Source organism: Trachypithecus francoisi, unplaced genomic scaffold, assembly GCF_009764315.1.
Source record: "Trachypithecus francoisi isolate TF-2019V2 unplaced genomic scaffold, Tfra_2.0 Lachesis_group13, whole genome shotgun sequence".
Taxonomy (NCBI): domain Eukaryota; kingdom Metazoa; phylum Chordata; class Mammalia; order Primates; family Cercopithecidae; genus Trachypithecus; species Trachypithecus francoisi.
In genome coordinates, this window is record NW_022681458.1 from 44283148 (window position 1) to 44301155 (window position 18008).

The following is an 18008-nucleotide window of genomic DNA, read 5'->3' on the forward strand; positions in this document are numbered from 1 at the left end:
CCAGGCGTTCAAGACCAGCTTGGCCAACATGGCAAAGCCTTGTCTCTACTAAAAAATACAAAAATTAGCTGGGTGTGGTGGCATATATCTATGGTCCCAGCTACTAGGGAGGCAAAGGTTACAGTGAGCTGAGATCGCGCCACTGCACTCCAGCTTGGGTGAAAGAGTAAGACTGTCTCAAACAAAACAAAACAAAAAATCAAAAAGTAGCTGGGCATGGTGGTGTGCACCTGTAATTCTAGGTACTCAGGAGGCTGAGTTGGGAGAATCACCAGGGCCCAGGAGTTTGAGGCTGGAGTGAGCCACTGCACTATAGCTGGGGCAACAAGCAAGACCCCATATCTAAAAACAAAGCAAAACTAAACTAAAGAAGTGGGCCTATGGGATAAGAACTATCATATTGGGATTTATTAGGGAAACTGGCTCCTGCAATTTTGGAGACTAAGTTCCTTGACAGGCCATCTGCAAGCGGGAGGCCCTGAGATTCTGGTAGGTCAGTCCAAGTCCCAAGGTTTAGAACCAACGAAGACAATAATGTAACTCAGTCCAAGGCCGAAGGCCTGAGAACCAGGAGAAAGGTGTGGGGGTGGGGTGCTGCTGGTATAAATCCAGGATTCCAAAGGCTGAGCAGCTTGGGTTATTGTCCAAAAACAACAATGGAGGAAGAATGGATGTAGCCAGCGTTGGCGCATAAACTGACATTTTCACCTTTTCTCTGCTTCTGTTCTTCCTGGGGTCCCCATCAGACCGGATGGTACTTGGCCACACGGAGGGCAGATCTTCCCCACCTAGCCCACTTGTACTCACACGCTAATATCTGGAAATACCCATACAGACACACCACAAAAATAGCTTTACCAGGTTTCTAGGTATTCCTTAATCCAGTCAAGTTGACACTTAAAATTAACCAGCGCATTTTTTTTTTGAGACGGAGTCTCCCTTTGGCTGGAGTGCAGTAGCGTGATCTCCTCTTACTGCAAACTCTGCCTCCCGGGTTCAAGCGTTTCTCTTGCCTCAGCCTCCTGAGTAGCTGGGATTACAGGCACATGCCACTATGCGCGGCTAATTTTTGTATTTTTAGTAGAGATGGCGTTTCACCCTGTTGGTCAGGCTGGTCTTGAACTCCTGACCTCCTGGTCCGCCCGCCTTGGCCTCCCAAAGTGCTGAGATTACAGGTGTGAGCCACCACGCTTGGCCAAAAATTTTAATTTATCAAATTTATTCTTTTACTGATGCTAATAAAAATCAGTGGTGGCTCACGCCTGTAATCCCAGCACTTTGGGAGTCTGAGGCAGGAGGACTGCTTGAGGTCAAGACTTTAAGACCAGCCTGGGCAATATAGTAAGATCTCATTCTACAAAAAATAAAATATTAGCTGGGTATGGTGGCCCATATTTGTGGTACTAGCTACTCTTGAGACTGAGGCAGGAGAGTCTCTTGAACCTTAAGGTCGAAGTTAAGTTGAGCTGTGATCGCACCACTGCCCTCCAGCTTGGGCAACAAACCAAGACTCTGTGTCAAAAAAACAGAAAAAAAATCCTTTGTGTCACCTGATCCAAAGAAGGGAGTCTGTGAGAGGGAAAGAGGGAGCAAGGCTGCAGGTCAGGAGTCACCAGGGACAGGTTATCTTAAGCTCTCAGTCCAGTGTCATTGTCCATATATCTCCCACCTACCCCTAGCCTCAGGAAAATGGCTCCTCACTGTACTCAAAGTAGACATGGGGTCTTTCTGCAAGAGGAATACACCCATACCATTTCCCTCCCTTCAAACGACCATAATGACCATAGTATGGTTAGTATTTGGGTTGTAGGTTTATCACATAGTGAGGTACTCCTTTCTTTGTGATGGCTCTAACCTTGATAACTACCTGTTTTCCTGGGCTGCTTCCAGGACCCATCTTTCTGAGCCTTTCTTTTTCATCATCGAAGTCCAAGATCAGTGTGACAGCACAAGGTTATGATATTTTAATTGATGTCTAGGAAAACAGACTGCATTCTGATCTATTAAAATTCCTGATTTAGGAATACCGTCTAGGATTTAAGAGAAACATTTAATGAATGTTAATAATGACGATGAGTGGTTTTCTAAGAACCCATAAAGTTAAAAGGCTTTAAAAGGGTGGCAAGATTCTCACTGTGCAACTCAATAACGATTTGTGAGGCTCAACGAAATTCTTACCCAAATTATTTGCAATTATTAAACAGAAAGAATGAAAAATGACCTTGAATTACAGGGCGAAAGATGAGACTGTTAAGACTGTCTTTGTAACTAAGCACTGTAAAGACTGAGACAGCCGCAAGGTAAAGTTTTCCTCGAGCTCTTCCGGTGAATTGTGGGAAAAGGGATTGAACGTCTGAGGTCTCTTCCAGCTCTGAAACCCCAGTGTTTCCTACAGTGTTCATTCTTTTTATGGGAGGGGTCTCGGGGTCTTGCTCTGTCGCCCGGGCTGGAGGCTGGAGTATAGTGGCGCGACACGATTACGGCTCACGGCAGCCTTGAACTCCTGGGCTCAAGCGATGCTCCCACTTCAGTCTCCAGCGTAGCTGGGACTCAATGTCTGTTCTTAACTCCCCTCGTAGAATCCACTTTCCTCCAGGGCAAAGTTACTCACTTAAGGACCTTACGGCTTAGCCCGAGGATTTCCTGGGTCACCACGCAGGCGGCTTCAGGGCCCAACCGTGACTCCTCCCCCACCCACAATGCACCTCGCGGGTCCCTCTAGGTGGCAGCTGTGTCACGTGTCACCCGACGGAGCGCGCTCCTGTTTGGCGCACGCGCAGAGTGCAGCCCCGGCTATTTTTTTTTTTTTTTTTTTTTTTCTCCGTGGCGGCGGCGACGAGCGGAAGTTCTTGGGAGCGCCAGTTCCGTCAGTGTGTTCGAGTGGACAAAATGGCGAAGATCGCCAAGACTCACGAAGGTAAGCGGTCTTCCCCTGCTTACGTGTTTTCTTGGTTGCTAGCCTACTGAGAGTCTTTCTTCCTAGGATTCTGCCTTTTCCTATGGTTTCTTTCATGGGAGCCGAGCCCGCGTTTCGGGGCCAAGGGTCGTCTCCTCCGCGCCAGTGGTGCAGGCCACTGCCCCGCGTAATGGCGTCCTCCTCTTACACCCCCGACAGGCGCTTTGTTCAGTGTTTGGGACCTGCTACTTCAGAGTAGCTTCTCTTCTCTGACCAGAGAGCCTCGTTTAAGCGGCTTCCTCAGTAGGATTCGTGGGCAAGGGATCTGGGAAGCGGGCGTGGGGAGAAAGTCTCACTCGCCTGTCGACACTGTCGTCCGCATAGTTTATGCAGAAGAGGATCAGAAAAGCACTGAAATACGGCAGCCGCTTTTCCGACAGGACTGAATCGAATTTGGTTAAACCGAGATTCCATTACTCCTGCCCCCGTGTGTGTTCAAGCGTCAGTGTTACTTGCTTCTTTTTCTTGCACAAAACGATTTGGGGATAAAATCTGGTAGTTATTTTCCCTCCCTTAGTCACTTTTAGTATAATATTGATCTTTTTCTTTGGAGACTGGTTATTGGAAGAGCCAGATGGAAAAGGAAAAGATAAGTTACTTTCATTAATGGCCGAAGCTTTCAAGCTAGTTGATCGTTTTATGGAATGCAGAGTGTGCAAATTAGGAAAACGTTGGGAATGGGAATAGTTCATTAGGAAATATCCAGAGATGACAGGAAACGGGATCACTTTTCAGAAAAAACGAGGCATGGGAAGTTGGAACTGCATTCTTTGATTTCTGACTTGGAATCCGAGATTTTCACTGAGAACGAGACTTCTAATTCACTTTTGTTTCATATGTTCTTTCTGGGTATTTGGCTCGGTATTAGTCTGTGAGAGGTAACAGATTGAGGCCATCCAAAATTTTACAGTCAGATAGGGGAAACAGATGTGTATGTCCTCATTCTCTCATGAGGCCAAATGCATGCTTAAGTAGAACAAGAAGCAACATGTTCTGGGAACCTGGATAACGGAATTATTATGCTTAGGGTTATTTCACTGAAGAGGTTACATGTCCCTGTTTTAAAAGGATCAGTTTTAAATCGGGAAGGACATCTGAGCCTGAGAACATCTTGTAACAAGGTATTGAATCGTGAAAGGTGTGTTTAAGTAGTAGTCCACTGTGGCAGGAACAGTGGGTGCAAGGAGAAAAGAAATAAATGAATCTGTAAAGGTTGGTTTAGGACCAGAATGTGAATGGCTTTGAATCGTGGGGTCACCTAGAGGACCTGAAGTCCAGCTTTCTGCTGTTTATCAGACATGCTAATGAATTGGCAATGGCTTTAATACCAGTATTATTTTAGGTATTTAGGATTTAAATGCTCTCAGTGTTCCTAGGCCTTATTATTTTTCTTTAGACTATCTCAAATATAACCTTTTGCAAAATAAGTAGAAAATATAAAGATGTGCTGTTTTTGTTCATTCAGGAGGTTATTCATTTGGGGATATTGATAGTACAGCTTTGATATTTATTGGCAGCGTCAGTATAAGATGCTCTCAAACAGGAAAATCAAAGTTCTGTTCAGTTTTCCTGAATTTTTTAGAAACCCAGCTAAAAGCTTTTGTCTATTGCTATTCATTATCCAAACTTGTTATTTTTGAGATTATTCTATCAATGTGAATTAAGTGATACCATAAGAAAATAGCAGAACATTCAATACTTGAACACTGTCTGTGCCCATCCCTATGGGATATAAGTCAGGGGATAATAAATGTTTAGTAGAAATACACATAATACTGACATAGCTTCTTGCTTCCTTCCTAATGACATTTTCTTGGTGGAACTCTAGTTATTCGTGGTCCATCACTGTTTTCTCTTGTTAAGCCATTTTTGATAAACTGAAGCAGAATTAATGCTTTTAGGGGCAGTGCTGCTATAGCACTCAGTATAAATGTTATATTGCTTAGAGTAGTGTATTGTGTTAAGATTTTCTCTTCTACTTAGCTCCAAGATTGAAATAAACTGGTAACTATTTATTTATTTTGCTGTTATATTCTTTCCAAACATTTATTTTTTTATTTTTTATTTTTATTTTTATTTTTTGAGATAGAGTCTTGCTCTGTTGCCCAGGCTGAAGTGCAGTGGTGCAATCTCAGCTCACAGCAACCTCCGCCTTTTAGGTTCAGGTGATTCTCCTGCTTCAGCCTCCCGAGTACTGGGATCACAGGCGTGCGCCACCACACCTGACTGATTTTTGTAGTTTTAGAGACAGGGTTTCGCCATGTTGGCCAGGCTGGTCTCAAACTCTTGACCACAACTGATCCTCCCACCTCGGCCTCCCAAAGTGCTGGGATTGCTGGCATGAGCCACAATGCCTGAACCCTTTCAAACATTTCCATTAGGGTCAGGCCTCACATCCTCTTTAACCAATCTGATTATATTTTACCCTGGCCAATGTGGCTTATGCTTTCCAGGATTGAAATATAAAAAGAGCTGGACTTACTCAAACCAGATAAAATCTTTTAGATCTTCCCGCATATTAAATTGTGTCAGATGTATGGTTATGAATATGCATAATCTTGCCATCCAGCAGTTCTTCAGATACTGCTGACTTTGGCAAACAAATAGGGAACACATATTCTTCTGTTTTGTAAGGGGAAAAATGGGTTAATCAAAAATCCTGTGTATCAAGCTTGTTTTGCCACTAATCCTTTGAATTAGATTTTTTGGTACATCACACCAAGCTGAAAAAGTTTTTCCCTAATTCTTTGCTTGATAAGTGGCTGGAATAGTTATAGTTTTGTTATTGTGTATCTTGCTGTTATATATATTTTTTTCCTGTGTTTATTTTTAAGACCGGGTCTTGCCCTGTTGCCCAGGTTGGAGTACAGTGGCGTGATCATAGCTCACTTAACCTACAACTGCTGGGCTCAAGCGATCCTCCCATTTCAACCTCCCAAGTAGCTACAACTACAGGCGTGTGCCACCACGCCTGGCTAATTTTTACAATTTTTTTTTAGATATGGGATCTTGCTATGTTACCCAGGCTGATCTCAAACTCCCGGGCTCAAGCAGTCCTCCTGCCTTGGCCTTCCACCGTGCTAGGATTACAGGTGTGAGCCACAATGCCTGGCCTTGAAATTTTTTTTTAATAGAATTAATCATTTGGGAATCAATTTATCAGTATTGTTTGTAGTGCTCAGTAAAATGATTTATATTATAGTTAGTTGTCCTGTTGGAGTTTTGTTTAATGAAAAAGTTGAGGGTTGGGATTCAGAATATACTTCCTGTTTTTCTGTGTTGTCTTTTAGAAGTCTCGTATTTGGGAAATACTTGTTCACCAGTTACATCTGGCTGAAGGAGAATAGATATCACTTGGGGACCACATTAAAAGGTGTAGGTGAGAGATTTACATCTGAGGGCAGTATCTCTGTAACATGTAATGAGCAGTGATTAGAACATTGAACATAATACAGATGAAAAATGAAAAATAAAGAAGCATCAAGGAGGAAGAAGTGCTACAAGTTGGATTTAGCATGATCTAAGGCTTAGAAAGAAGAAAAGCGTTGGTCACGGTGTCTCACACCAGTAATCCCAGCACTTTCGGAGGCCGAGGTGGGCGGATCACCCGAGGTCTGGAGTTCCAGACCAGCCTGGCCAACATGGTGAAACCCCCCCATACTAAAAATACAAAAAAATTATCCGGGCATGGTGATGTGCGCCTGTGATCCCAGCTACTCAGGAGGCTGAGGCAGGAGAATCACTTGAACCCAGGAGGCAGAGTTTGCAGTGAGCTGAGATCACGCCACTGCACTCCAGCCTGGGCGACTGAGTGAAACTCTGTCTCAGAAAAAAAAAAAAAAAAGAAGAAGAAAAGGCAGAGGAGGGGAGATCAGAGGGACAGAATTGGTGGGGAGCAGTTAAATAGTTGTATCAGTTGTGACCTTCTGCTATCAGTGGTATGAGTTGTTTTTCTCAAGAGTTTGATATGTAGGTCTGAGTTTTAAAATACAGAAGGCCAGGGGTTGCTCACGCATATAATCCCAGCATTTTGGGAAGCCAAGACAGGAGGATTGCTTGAGACTGCAGACATACAGAAAAGTAGAGAGCGGCTGGTGCGGTGGCATGTCTGGGCGGATGGCTTGAGCTCAGGAGTTCAAGATTGGCCGGGCAATATGATGAGACCCTGTCTCTACAAAAAAAAAAATACAAGTTAGCCAGGTGTGGTGGTGTGTGCCTGTTGTCCCAGCTACTTGGGAGGCTGAGGTGGGAGAATCTCTCTTGAGCCCAGGAGATTGAGGGGAGGCTGCAGTGAGCTATGATGGTGCCACTGTGCTCCAGCCTGGGCAAGAGAGTCAGACCCAGTTTCTAGAAAACAAAACGGCTGGGCACAGTGGCTCATGCCTGTAATCCCAGCACATTGGGAGGCTGAGGCTGGTGGATCACCTGAGGTCAGGGGTTTGAGACCAGCCTGGCCAACGTGGTGAAACCCTGTCTCTCCTAAAAAATACAAAAATTAGCTGGGCGTGATGGTGCGCACCTGTAATCCCAGCTACTAGTAGGGCTGAGGTAGGAAAATTGCTTGAACCCAGGAGGTGGACGTTGCAGTGAGCCTTGATCATGCCACTGTACTCCAACCTGGGCAACAGAGCAGGACTCCATCTCAAAAAAACAAAACAACAGACCGGGTACGGTGGCTTATGCCTGTAATCCCAGTTTGGGAGGCCGATGCGGATGGATTGCGTGCGGTCAGGAGTTTGAGCTTGGCCAACATGGTGAAACCCCGTCTCTACTGAAAATACAAAAATTAGCTGGACTTGGTGGTGCGTGCCTGTAATCCCAGCTACTTGGGAGGCTCAAGGAGAATCTTTTTTTTTTTTTTTTTTTGAGACGGAGTCTCGCTCTGTCGCCCAGGCTGGAGTGCAGTGGCCGGATCTCAGCTCACTGCAAGCTCCGCCTCCCGGGTTTACGCCATTCTCCTGCCTCAGCCTCCCGAGTAGCTGGGACTACAGGCGCCCGCCACCTCGCCCGGCTAGCTTTTTTGTATTTTTTATTAGAGACGGGGTTTCACCGTGTTAGCCAGGATGGTCTCGATCTCCCGACCTCGTGATCCGCCCGTCTCGGCCTCCCAAAGTGCTGGGATTACAGGCTTGAGCCACCGCGCCCGGCCCCAAGGAGAATCTTTTGAACCGGGAGGTGGAAGTTGCAGTGAGCTGAGATCGTGCCACTGCATGTCAGCCTGGGCAACAGAGTGAGACTCCGTCTCAAAGCAAAATAACAAAACAAAAAAGTACAGTGAGTAGTAAAATGAATCCCTCATATACTTATCACCTAGCTTCAATGGTTCCAAGCTTAGGCCAACTTTGTTTAATTTGTACACTGGTCCCTTCTACTCTTCCCATTATTTTGAAGCAGATCTTAGATGTACCACTTTATCCATAAATATTTCAGTGTGTATTTCTAAAATGTAAGGACTTAAAAAGATAATACCATAATTACACCTAAAATTAAAATAATAAAATACCTAGTCAATGTTCTGTTTTACCCATTCTTTTAAACTTTGTTTTCAGTTTCAGTCAGGCTGCCAAGAAAACTGATACATTTTGATTGGTTGGTTTCTCTTACATCTTTTTCATTTCACAGTACATTGTGATTGAGTGATTTATCTCCTAAATCTTTTTCAGTTCATAGGTTCCTCCTCTGTCTCTTTCTTTTTCCTTGCACTTCATTTGTTGCAGAACCTTTGTTGTGTGGTTTCCCACAGTCTGGAGGAATTGGGGAAAATGTCAGTCAAAACTGGTTCCCTCCTTCCCATTACTGCTGCAATCAAGATGTTAGGGGGTCCACAAGCAATGGAAGCACTCAGAAAATTATTGACTCTAGGTATGAGCATAGTTCTGAAATCATACTTCAGGTTTAGATTGTGTTAGTCATGGGAAGGAAATCCTTTTTTTTTTTTTTTTTTTTTTGGAGACCGAGTCTCACTCTGTCGTCCAGGCTGGAGTGCAATGGTGTGATCTCAGCTCACTACAACCTTTGCCTTCCAGGTTCAAGCAATTCTTTTGCCTCAGCCTCCTGAGTAGCTGTGACCACGGGCACCTGCTACCATGCTTGGCTAATTTTTGTATTTTTAGTAGAGACAGTGTTTCACCATGTTGGCCAGGCTGATCTTGAACTCTTGACCTCAGGTGATTCACCCACCTCCGTCTACCAAAGTGCTGGGATTATAGGCGTGAGCTACCATGCCTGGCCAGGAAGGAAAGCTTTTTTTTTTTTTTTGAGACGGAGTCTCGCTCGGTCGCCCAGACTGGAGTGCAGTGGCACGATCTCGGCTCACTGCAAGTTCCACCTCCTGGGTTCATGCCATTCTCCTGCTTCTGCCTCCCTAGTAGCTGGGACTACAGGCGCCCACCACCACACTCGGCTAATTTTTTTATATTTTTAATAGAGTTGGGGTTTTACCGTGTTATCTAGGATGGTCTCGAGTTCCTGACCTTGTGATCTGCCTGCCTTGGCCTCCCAAAGTGCTGGGATTACAGGCGTGAGCCACTGCGCTTGGCCCTGGGAAGGAAATCTTAAAAAGGATTCGTACATTCTGGTTCTCCCCCCACCATAATTTTAATGGCAATAAATACACTCTTCAGTTTTGTTTTGTTTTTTCTTTCTTTTTTTTTTGAAACGGAGGTTTGCTCTCGTTGCCCAGGCTGGAGTGCAATGGCGTGATCTCGGCTCACTGTAAGCTCTGCCTCCTGGATTCAAGCGATTCTCCTGCCTCAGCCTCCGGAGTAGCTGGAATTACAGGCATGCGCCACCACGCCCAGCTACTTTTGTGTTTTTAGTAGAGACGGGGTTTCTCCATGTTGGTCAGGCTGGTCTCGAACTCCCGACGTCAGGTGATCTGCCTGCCTCAGCCTCCCAAAGTGCTGGGATTACAGGCGTGAGCCACTGAGCCTGGCCTACTCTTCATTTTTCTAACAAGCCTAACTGCTACCTGTTTTGTATGACACACAGTTATACATATATCTTAAAAATAAGATGACCAATTTAAGAAAAACTTCATTTTTGACCATATACCATCAAGACTTTTCCTTTAGCATGGCTCTTTGGTAAATGCAAGTCTGATAAACACTTCAGTAAGTGCTCTGATCTCTTGTTTAAGACATTTTTAAAAACTACACTTGGATATGACAACTCAGGATTTTAAGGACTACCCGTAACTTCAATTTTAGGATTCTAAATATAGTGTCATGATAGGGAATCACTTCTTTTTAAGATTTCATAGTCAATAGCTAAGAGTCCGAGCATATATCCCTTCCCTACCCCCAGTGAGTGGGTTTTACTAAAGATGGAAGTAGGGGAGAGGTTGAGGCAGGGAACAGAAATGTGGCTTTCATCCAGAAAATCAGGTAGTTAGGTAATCCATATCACCTATTTCTACCTCTGTACTCCTTTTTCTACTACCACAGAATTGGAATTTTACTAACCTCACTTGTCCCAGCTTCTCTTTATCTTACTTGTTCCCTTAATATCTCTCGCCTCCATTTCATCTCTCAAAATTCTTCTTTTTCTGTTACACATTCTGCTCTCCTCTGCTTTTAAACTTGGAGAAGTAAATCCATCAAAAAGGCCTTCTAAGTTTCTTATAAAGGTAAACATTTATTTACTACAGGATCCAGCAATCCTATTGCTAGGTATAGATGTTTACCCCCTAGTGTTTTTTTGTTTGTTTGTTTTTGTTTTTGAGACGGAGTCTGGCTCTGTTGCCCAGGCTGGAGTGCAGTCACAAGATCTCAGCTCACTGCAAGCTCCGCCTCCCGGGTTCAAGCAATACTTCTGCCTCAGCCTCCCGAGTAGCTGGGACTACAGGCGCGCGCCATTACACCTGGCTAATTTTTGTCTTTTTAGTAGAGATGGGGTTTCACCATATTGGCTGGGCTGGTCTTGAACTCCTGACCTCAGGTGATCCATCCACATTGGCTTCCCAAAGTGCTGGGATTACAGGCGTGAGCCACCATGCTCGGCCTACCCCAGTGTTATTAAAACCTGTCTTCACACAAAAACCTCTAAACAAATGTTTACAGTAGCTTTACTTGTAATCACTGCAAACAACTCGATGTACTTCAACTAGAGAATGGATAAACACACTAGCACAGTGGAATACTACCCAGTAATAAAAAGGCAGAAACTATTGATGTGCACAACAGTGTGGAAATTGGAATATTTAACGGTTTAAATGGGTTAAAGAGTGCTAGCTTTTGGCAGTTTTGTGTGGCCAATAGGAGGTCCTAGTCTCTTTTTGCTCAGTCTCTAGCAGACAGTATCCCTTTTTTCTTTGTCTTCACATCTGAATGTATTGAACTACGAGTCCAAATTGGGAAGGGATTAGGCTGGAACAGGATTTGTCCATGTTGGTCATAACTGAAGTTGGAAGAGATTATTAGCATAGACGTTTCTTTGCCTCCTCAAGTCTTCATTGTTTTTGACCCCTGGTTACTCATTTTGGTATGTTCTCTCATTTTTTCTTTTCTTTTCTTTTTTTTTTGAGACGGAGTCTCGCTCTGTCGCCCAGGCTGGAGTGCAGTGGCCGGGTCTCAGCTCACTGCAAGCTCCGCTTCCCAGGGTTACGCCATTCTCCTGCCTCAGCCTCCCGAGTAGCTGGGACTATAGGCACCTGCCACCTCGCCCGGCTAGTTTTTTTTGTATTTTTTAGTAGAGACGGGGTTTCACCGTGTTAGCCAGGATGGTCTCGATCTCCTGGCCTCGTGATCCGCCCGTCTCGGCCTCCCAAAGTGCTGGGATTACAGGCTTGAGCCACTGCGCCCGGCCCATTTTTTATTTTCATAGTTGCCAACCCCCTTTTTTATGGAGGTGAAGTCTCACTCTGTTACCCAGGCTGGATTGCAGTGGCGTCATCTTGGCTCACTGCAACCTCCACCTCCCAGATTCAAGCGATTCTCATGCCTCAGCCTCCTGAGTAGCTGGGATTATAGGCATGCCACCACCATGCCTAGCTAATTTTTGTGTTTTTAGTCAAGACAGGGTTTCATTGTTGGTCAGGCTGGCTTTGAACTCCTGATCTCAAGTGATCCAGCTGCTTTGACTTCCCCAAAGTGCTGGGATTACAGGCATGAGCCACCGCACTTGGCCAGTTGCCAAGAAATTTTATGCATTGATCATTTGTTGTCAGAAATGATCTATTTGCACATTTTTAGTCAGTTTATATTTAAGAAATTACAGGAATACTTACACACCAGGCTGTAACTTAGTGTTGGCTTTGAAGATACGGAGTTAGAGACAACATTGTCATCCCCAGAGATGCAGAATTTGAAGTGGAATTTTACAAACCTTGGCTGGCGTGGATAGGGGAGAGAAAAATTTGGAAAATTACTTTTAATGACTTCTACAGATGACCTATTTGTTTATTTACTTATTTAGAGACAGGGCCTGGCTGTTAACACCCAGGCTAGAGTACAGTGGTGTGATCTCAGCTCACCGCAGCCTCTACCTCCTGGGCTCAAGCCATCCTCTGACCTCAGCCTCCTGAGTATCTGGGACTACAGGTGTGCACCTGTAGTGACTGATTTTTGTATTTTTGTCTGACTAATTTTTGTATTTTTTTGTAGAGACAGGGTTTCGTCATGTTGCTCAGGCTGGCCTTGAACTTGTGAACTCAAGTGATCTGCCTGCCTGAGCATCCCAAAGTGCCCAGCCTTATTATCTTTTTATTGATTAATTTATTTATTTGAGATGGGGTCTTGCTCTGTCGCCTAGGTTGGAGTGCAGTGGTGCGATCTCGGCTCACTGCATCCTCTGCCTCTGGGGTTCAAGCAGTTCTCTGACTCAGCCTCCTGAGTAACTGGGATTCCAGACACTCGCCTGGTTAATTTTTATATTTTTAGTAGAGATGTGGTTTCACCGTCTTGGCTAGGCTGGTCCTGAACTCCTGACCTCGTGATCCACCCGCCTCGGCCTCCCAAAGTGCTGGGATTACCATTGTGAGCCCCCATGCCTGGCCCAGATTACCTTTTATGAAATATTTTAACGTACAGAAGAGAATAGAACAAAATATAATGAACACTAACCCACTGTTCAGCTTTATCAATTCTTCGTTTTCTGCCATATTTTTCCCACCTTTTTATTTATTTATTTTGAAAATGAAACCTCAGACATAAAGTTACCTTATTTATGAATGTCATGGTAATAATTTGTTTTCTCATAAATATTTGGGTATGTTATGTTTGGTATTTTGGCACATAGTTTATTAAGAAATTTCTGAGTTTTTAGTTCTCCGAATTGCATAATAAGCTGCTGAGTTTTATGGAATCTGATGTCTTAATTTTATGAATCACATGGTGTATGTGTAAATGTGCTGCAGTTTGCAGTGTGTTAACAAAGCCCATTAGCTTTTTGGACTTTATATCCATAGTTTCCAGCAGACAGAAAACAATGCCTGATTTGCATATAAACATTTAATTGTACTGCCTATAAGAAGTTCAGTAATAAACTCCCCTCAGGATTAATTAACTACAAACAACTGCCTAGCCCCAGGAGATTTTGGGCTGGGTAATTTTGTTACTAAATTTTAATAAGAATCTAGTCATGATTTACATGGATTTCATACCAACACTATTTCAGTATTTTATGAACCTTTGTAATTGGAAACTCTGATGCTAATCAGCAGGTACATAAAATCAGTAGGTAAAATTCAGTAGCTGAAATTAGTTCCTGAATAAATGTTATCCAGATGAGGAACTAGTTGCTGAAACTTTAGGATGGAAAAGTTCTTTAGACGGAAAATAAGAGAGATGCTTGATAAGGCGGAAAATGCAAGTTGCACAATATGTGTAGTGTGCAGTTTTTATAAAACAGCACCCCTTTCCTATTTTTTAGTTGTGTATGAGGTAGAGGAAAGTATAAAATGATGCTTTAAATTGGAAAATTTGGTAGAGGAGGGCTGGGGTTGGAAATGGGAGGGGTGAAGGGCCAGGTAAAATAGTTTCCTAGGGTGTTTGTTAATGATGCAGAATCCTGGGCTTCACAGCCTGAGTTGGAGGTTCGGAGTTAGTGTATCCAAGACCTAGGATTCCACCTTTGTAACAGGTGCACCAGGTCATTTCTTTGTACGTGGTCCTTAGTCTATACTAATGCTGTATAGGAGATTGCAGACTGTTTGTCCTGATTCACCCATTTGTTTCTTGCCTAAATCCTCATGGAAGTAGCATTTGTGGTCCTTTTACAAAAAGCTGTTTAGGTAAAAGTGATAAATGTACCTGTGGTTTGAAAAAAAAAAAAGCCTGAAGCTGGGCGTGGTGGCAGGCACCTGTAATGCCAACTATTTGGGAGGCTGAGGCAGGAGAATCGTTTGAACCTGGGAGGCGGAGATTGCAGTGAGCTGAGTTCGGGCCACTGCACTCCAGCCTGGGTGACAAGAGCAAAACTCTGTCTCAAAAAAAAAAAAAGAAAAGAAAAGAAAACACCTGAAGGGGCTGGGAGTGGGGCAGATGTAGATTAAATTTTTCAAAATATAAAACTACGAACAGAAACAAAAGTAGAGATCATAGTAAAAAGAACCACCCTGCTCAAGTGAGGATATTTCTGGCTGCCTGGGCTGCTGTAATGGTTTGGGGAGAAAGTAACATCTGTGCATGTAGTGGTGCTGTGTAACACAGTACACTATAAGAATTTTGAGATCTGATCACAAACTGGGGCTGCTAAATTCAGCATGAAAACTATTTTATCATTTTGAGTTACTTTCTTTCTGTTTCTTTGTTTCTGAGATAGTGTCTCACATCCAGGCTGGAGTGCAGTGGCAGCAGTCATGGCTCACTGCAGCCTTGACCTCCTGGGCTCAAGCAGTCCTCCCACCTCAGCCCCCCAAGTGGCAGGGGACTATAGGTTTGCCACCATGCCTGGCTAATTTTTGCAGTTTTTGTAGAGATGGGGTTTTGCTATGTTGCCCAGGCTGGTTTTGAACTCCTGGGATCAAGTGATCCGCCCACCTCAGCCTTCCAAAGTGTTTGGATGACGTATGTGAGCTACCGCGTCCCGCCTCCAGTTTCTGAGACCTGCTCCTCTTCCTTTCTTATGTGGAAATGTGACCCAGCTGTGCCTTAGACTAGATAAGGACATTTTGTTATCCTGCACATCTATCTTGAGGAACTATAGAGGGCTTTCTCCCCTAGCTGGGAGGTTTGGCAAATACAGGATGCTATTTGAATCTTTAGCTTTTGATTCATGCAGCTAGCAGTTGAGCTTATTTATTTATTTATTGAGATGGTGTTTCGCTCTTGTTGCCCAGGCTGGAGTGCAGTGGCATGATCTCCGCTTACTGTAACCTCTGCCTTCCGGGTTCAAGTGATTCTCCTGCCTCAGCCTCCTGAGTAGCTGGGATTACAGGCGCCTGCCACCATGCCCAGCTAATTTTTGTATTTTTAGTAGAGACAGGGTTTTACTCCACTGGCCAGGCTGGTCTCGAACTCCTGACCTCAGGTGATCTGCCCGCCTCGGCCTCCTGAAGTGCTGGGATTGCAGATGTGAGCCACTGTGCCCAGTCTAATTTTTATTTATTTATTTATTTATTTTTGAGATGAGTTTTGCTCTCTTTACCTAGGCTAGAGTGCACTGGCATGTGATCTTGGCTTACTGCAACCTTGGCCTTCTGGGTTCAAGCAGTTGTTCTACCTCAGCCTCCTGAGTAGCTGGGACCACAGGCGTGCACCATTATACCCGGCTAACTTTGTATTTTTACTAGAGAGGAGGTTTCACCATGTTGGCCAGGCTGGTCTCCAACGCCTGACTTCAGGTGATCTGCCCGCCTTGGCCTCCCAAAGTGATGGGATTACAGGCATGGACTACCACGCCCGGCCAGCAAGTAAGCTTTTTTAAAGTGCCTGGTGTCAAAGGGCTTAATTCAGCATGGGCTGGCAAGAATTTAAACAGCTATTTGTCAGGCCATAGAAATCTTTTGCAATCAAAACTATTTCTTTATATATCTATGTACTATTTAGATTATTAAAACAAAACATTACTTTGCAAAATTAACCTGGTGTCAGGAAAGACTACAAAATGGAAGACTAGTCTGTATTTAAAGAAGAGCAAAGAGAGTGACAACTAAATGCAGTGTAGGGTGCTTGATTGGATTGTGGGTTAAAAAAGAACATCTGTAAAGGCTGTTACTAGGGCAGCTGGGGAAATTTGAAGCTGGGTTATATGTTAGATGATATCTTATCACGGTTTTTGTTTTTTTTTGAGAGACAGAGTCTTGCTCTGTCGCCCAGGTTGGAGTGTAGTGGTGTGATCTCCACTCACTGCAACCTCCGCCTCCCGGGTTAAAGTGATTCCCCTGCCTCAGCTTCCCAAGTACCTGAGACTACAGGTGCATTGCCCCCACGCCTAGCTAATTTTTGTATTTTTTAGTAGTTACGGGGTTTCGCTGTATGTTGGCCAGGCTGGTCTTGAACTCCTGACCTCAAGTGATCCGCCCACCTCGTCCTCCCAAAGTGTTGGGATTATAGGTGTGAGCCACGGTGCCCAGCCTATCATGATTTAATTTCTAGAGCATGTTTACGCTGTCGTGATTACTAGTCTCTTATATGGTACAATTATGTACATTTTCTGTATTTAAGAGAGTATTTTGGCCGGGCACGGTGGCTCAAGCCTGTAATCCCAGCACTTTGGGAGGCCGAGACGGGCGGATCACGAGGTCAGGAGATCGAGACCATCCTGGCTAACACTGTGAAACCCCGTCTCTACTAAAAAATACAAAAGACTAGCCGGGCGAGGTGGCGAGCGCCTGTAGTCCCAGCTACTCAGGAGGCTGAGGCAGGAGAATGGCGTGAACCCAGGAGGCGGAACTTGCAGTAAGCTGAGATCCGGCCACTGCACTCCAGCCCGGGCGACAGAGTGAGACTCCGTCTCAAAAAAAAAAAGAGAGTATTTTGATAATTACCTAGTAAAGAAATGCATTGTGTTGGGAATTCTTTTGGAAAGTGAAATTAAGAAAGTCTGTATCATCTTTTTATAGATATTGAAGCACAGATTCGAGAAATTCAAGGCAAGAAGGCAGCTCTTGATGAAGCTCAAGGAGTGGGCCTCGATTCTACAGGTTATTATGACCAGGAAATTTATGGTGGAAGTGACAGCAGATTTGCTGGATACGTGACATCAATTGCTGCAACTGAACTTGAAGATGTAAGTTACAAATTATGTACAAGAGACAGTTTTTTTTTTTTTGAGAGAGCAAGAAATATGAATAACTTTTGTTTCAGCCATCTGGTTTAATCTGGAGAAACATTTTTGGGATCTTTTAGAGGATAAAACTACCGGAGGTATCCTCTCTAAGGTTCAGAAACTTCACTGGAAATGCTTTGTTCTGAGAATTTTTGGTAAAGACTAATTTGTTTATCCAGTGAAGCACCTGCCAGCCATTACCCTTATAAAGTAAACAGTAAAGTAAATCCCTGCCATTACTTATCAGCTCTATCTAGAGTAGCCTGTGTGAGAAGTGACTTAATTGTAAATAGGCATCTGTCCTTGCGATTTGATTACTGATTGTACTTGATACTGTTTTTCTCCTCTTGGTATCTTAATGTGAATGGATTTTCTTTTCCTTTTCTTTTTTTTTTTTTTTTTTTTAGACAGTCTCGCCCTGTCGCCCAGGCTTGAGTACAGTGGCGTGATCTTCACTCACTGCAGCCTCGGCCTCCTGGGTTCAAGTGATTCTCCTGCCTCAGCCTCCCAAGTAGGTGGGATTACAGGCACCTGCCACCAGGCCTGGCTGATTTTTGTATTTTTAGTAGAGATGGAGTTTTTCCATGTTGGCCAGACTGGTCTTGAACTCATGACCTCGGGCGATCCACCTGCCTCGGCCTCCCAAAGTACTGGGATTACAGGCTTGAGCCACTGCGCCCAGCCTGGAATTCTTCTTAGTACTGATATTGATGAGCTTTTCATATCTGTTTCAATTACTATGGAGGAGGAGTGCCTTTCATTTTGATATCTGTTCCCTCAAAGTATTTTTTAGGTATTCCAGGTAGCTTATATTTTATCAGGCCATTCCAAACTCCAAATTTGG

The 18008-nt window shown here is 44.1% G+C and overlaps 1 protein-coding gene across 4 annotated transcripts in view; it reads left to right on the forward strand.

Moving 5' to 3' along the window:
* The first annotated feature begins 2783 nt into the window (after positions 1-2783).
* SF3B1 (splicing factor 3b subunit 1) overlaps positions 2784-18008 on the forward strand; it is a 49917-nt gene continuing 34692 nt past the window's right edge. For all 4 annotated transcript variants that reach the window (XR_004441638.1, XM_033230762.1, XM_033230764.1 and 1 more), the window contains exons 1-2: positions 2784-2917; positions 16959-17125. Coding sequence is in view for 3 of the 4 variants with exons in the window: in XM_033230762.1 (XP_033086653.1) it covers positions 2890-2917; positions 16959-17125 (195 nt within the window). In the remaining variant the exon portion in view is untranslated. The remainder of the gene's footprint in view (positions 2918-16958; positions 17126-18008) is intronic.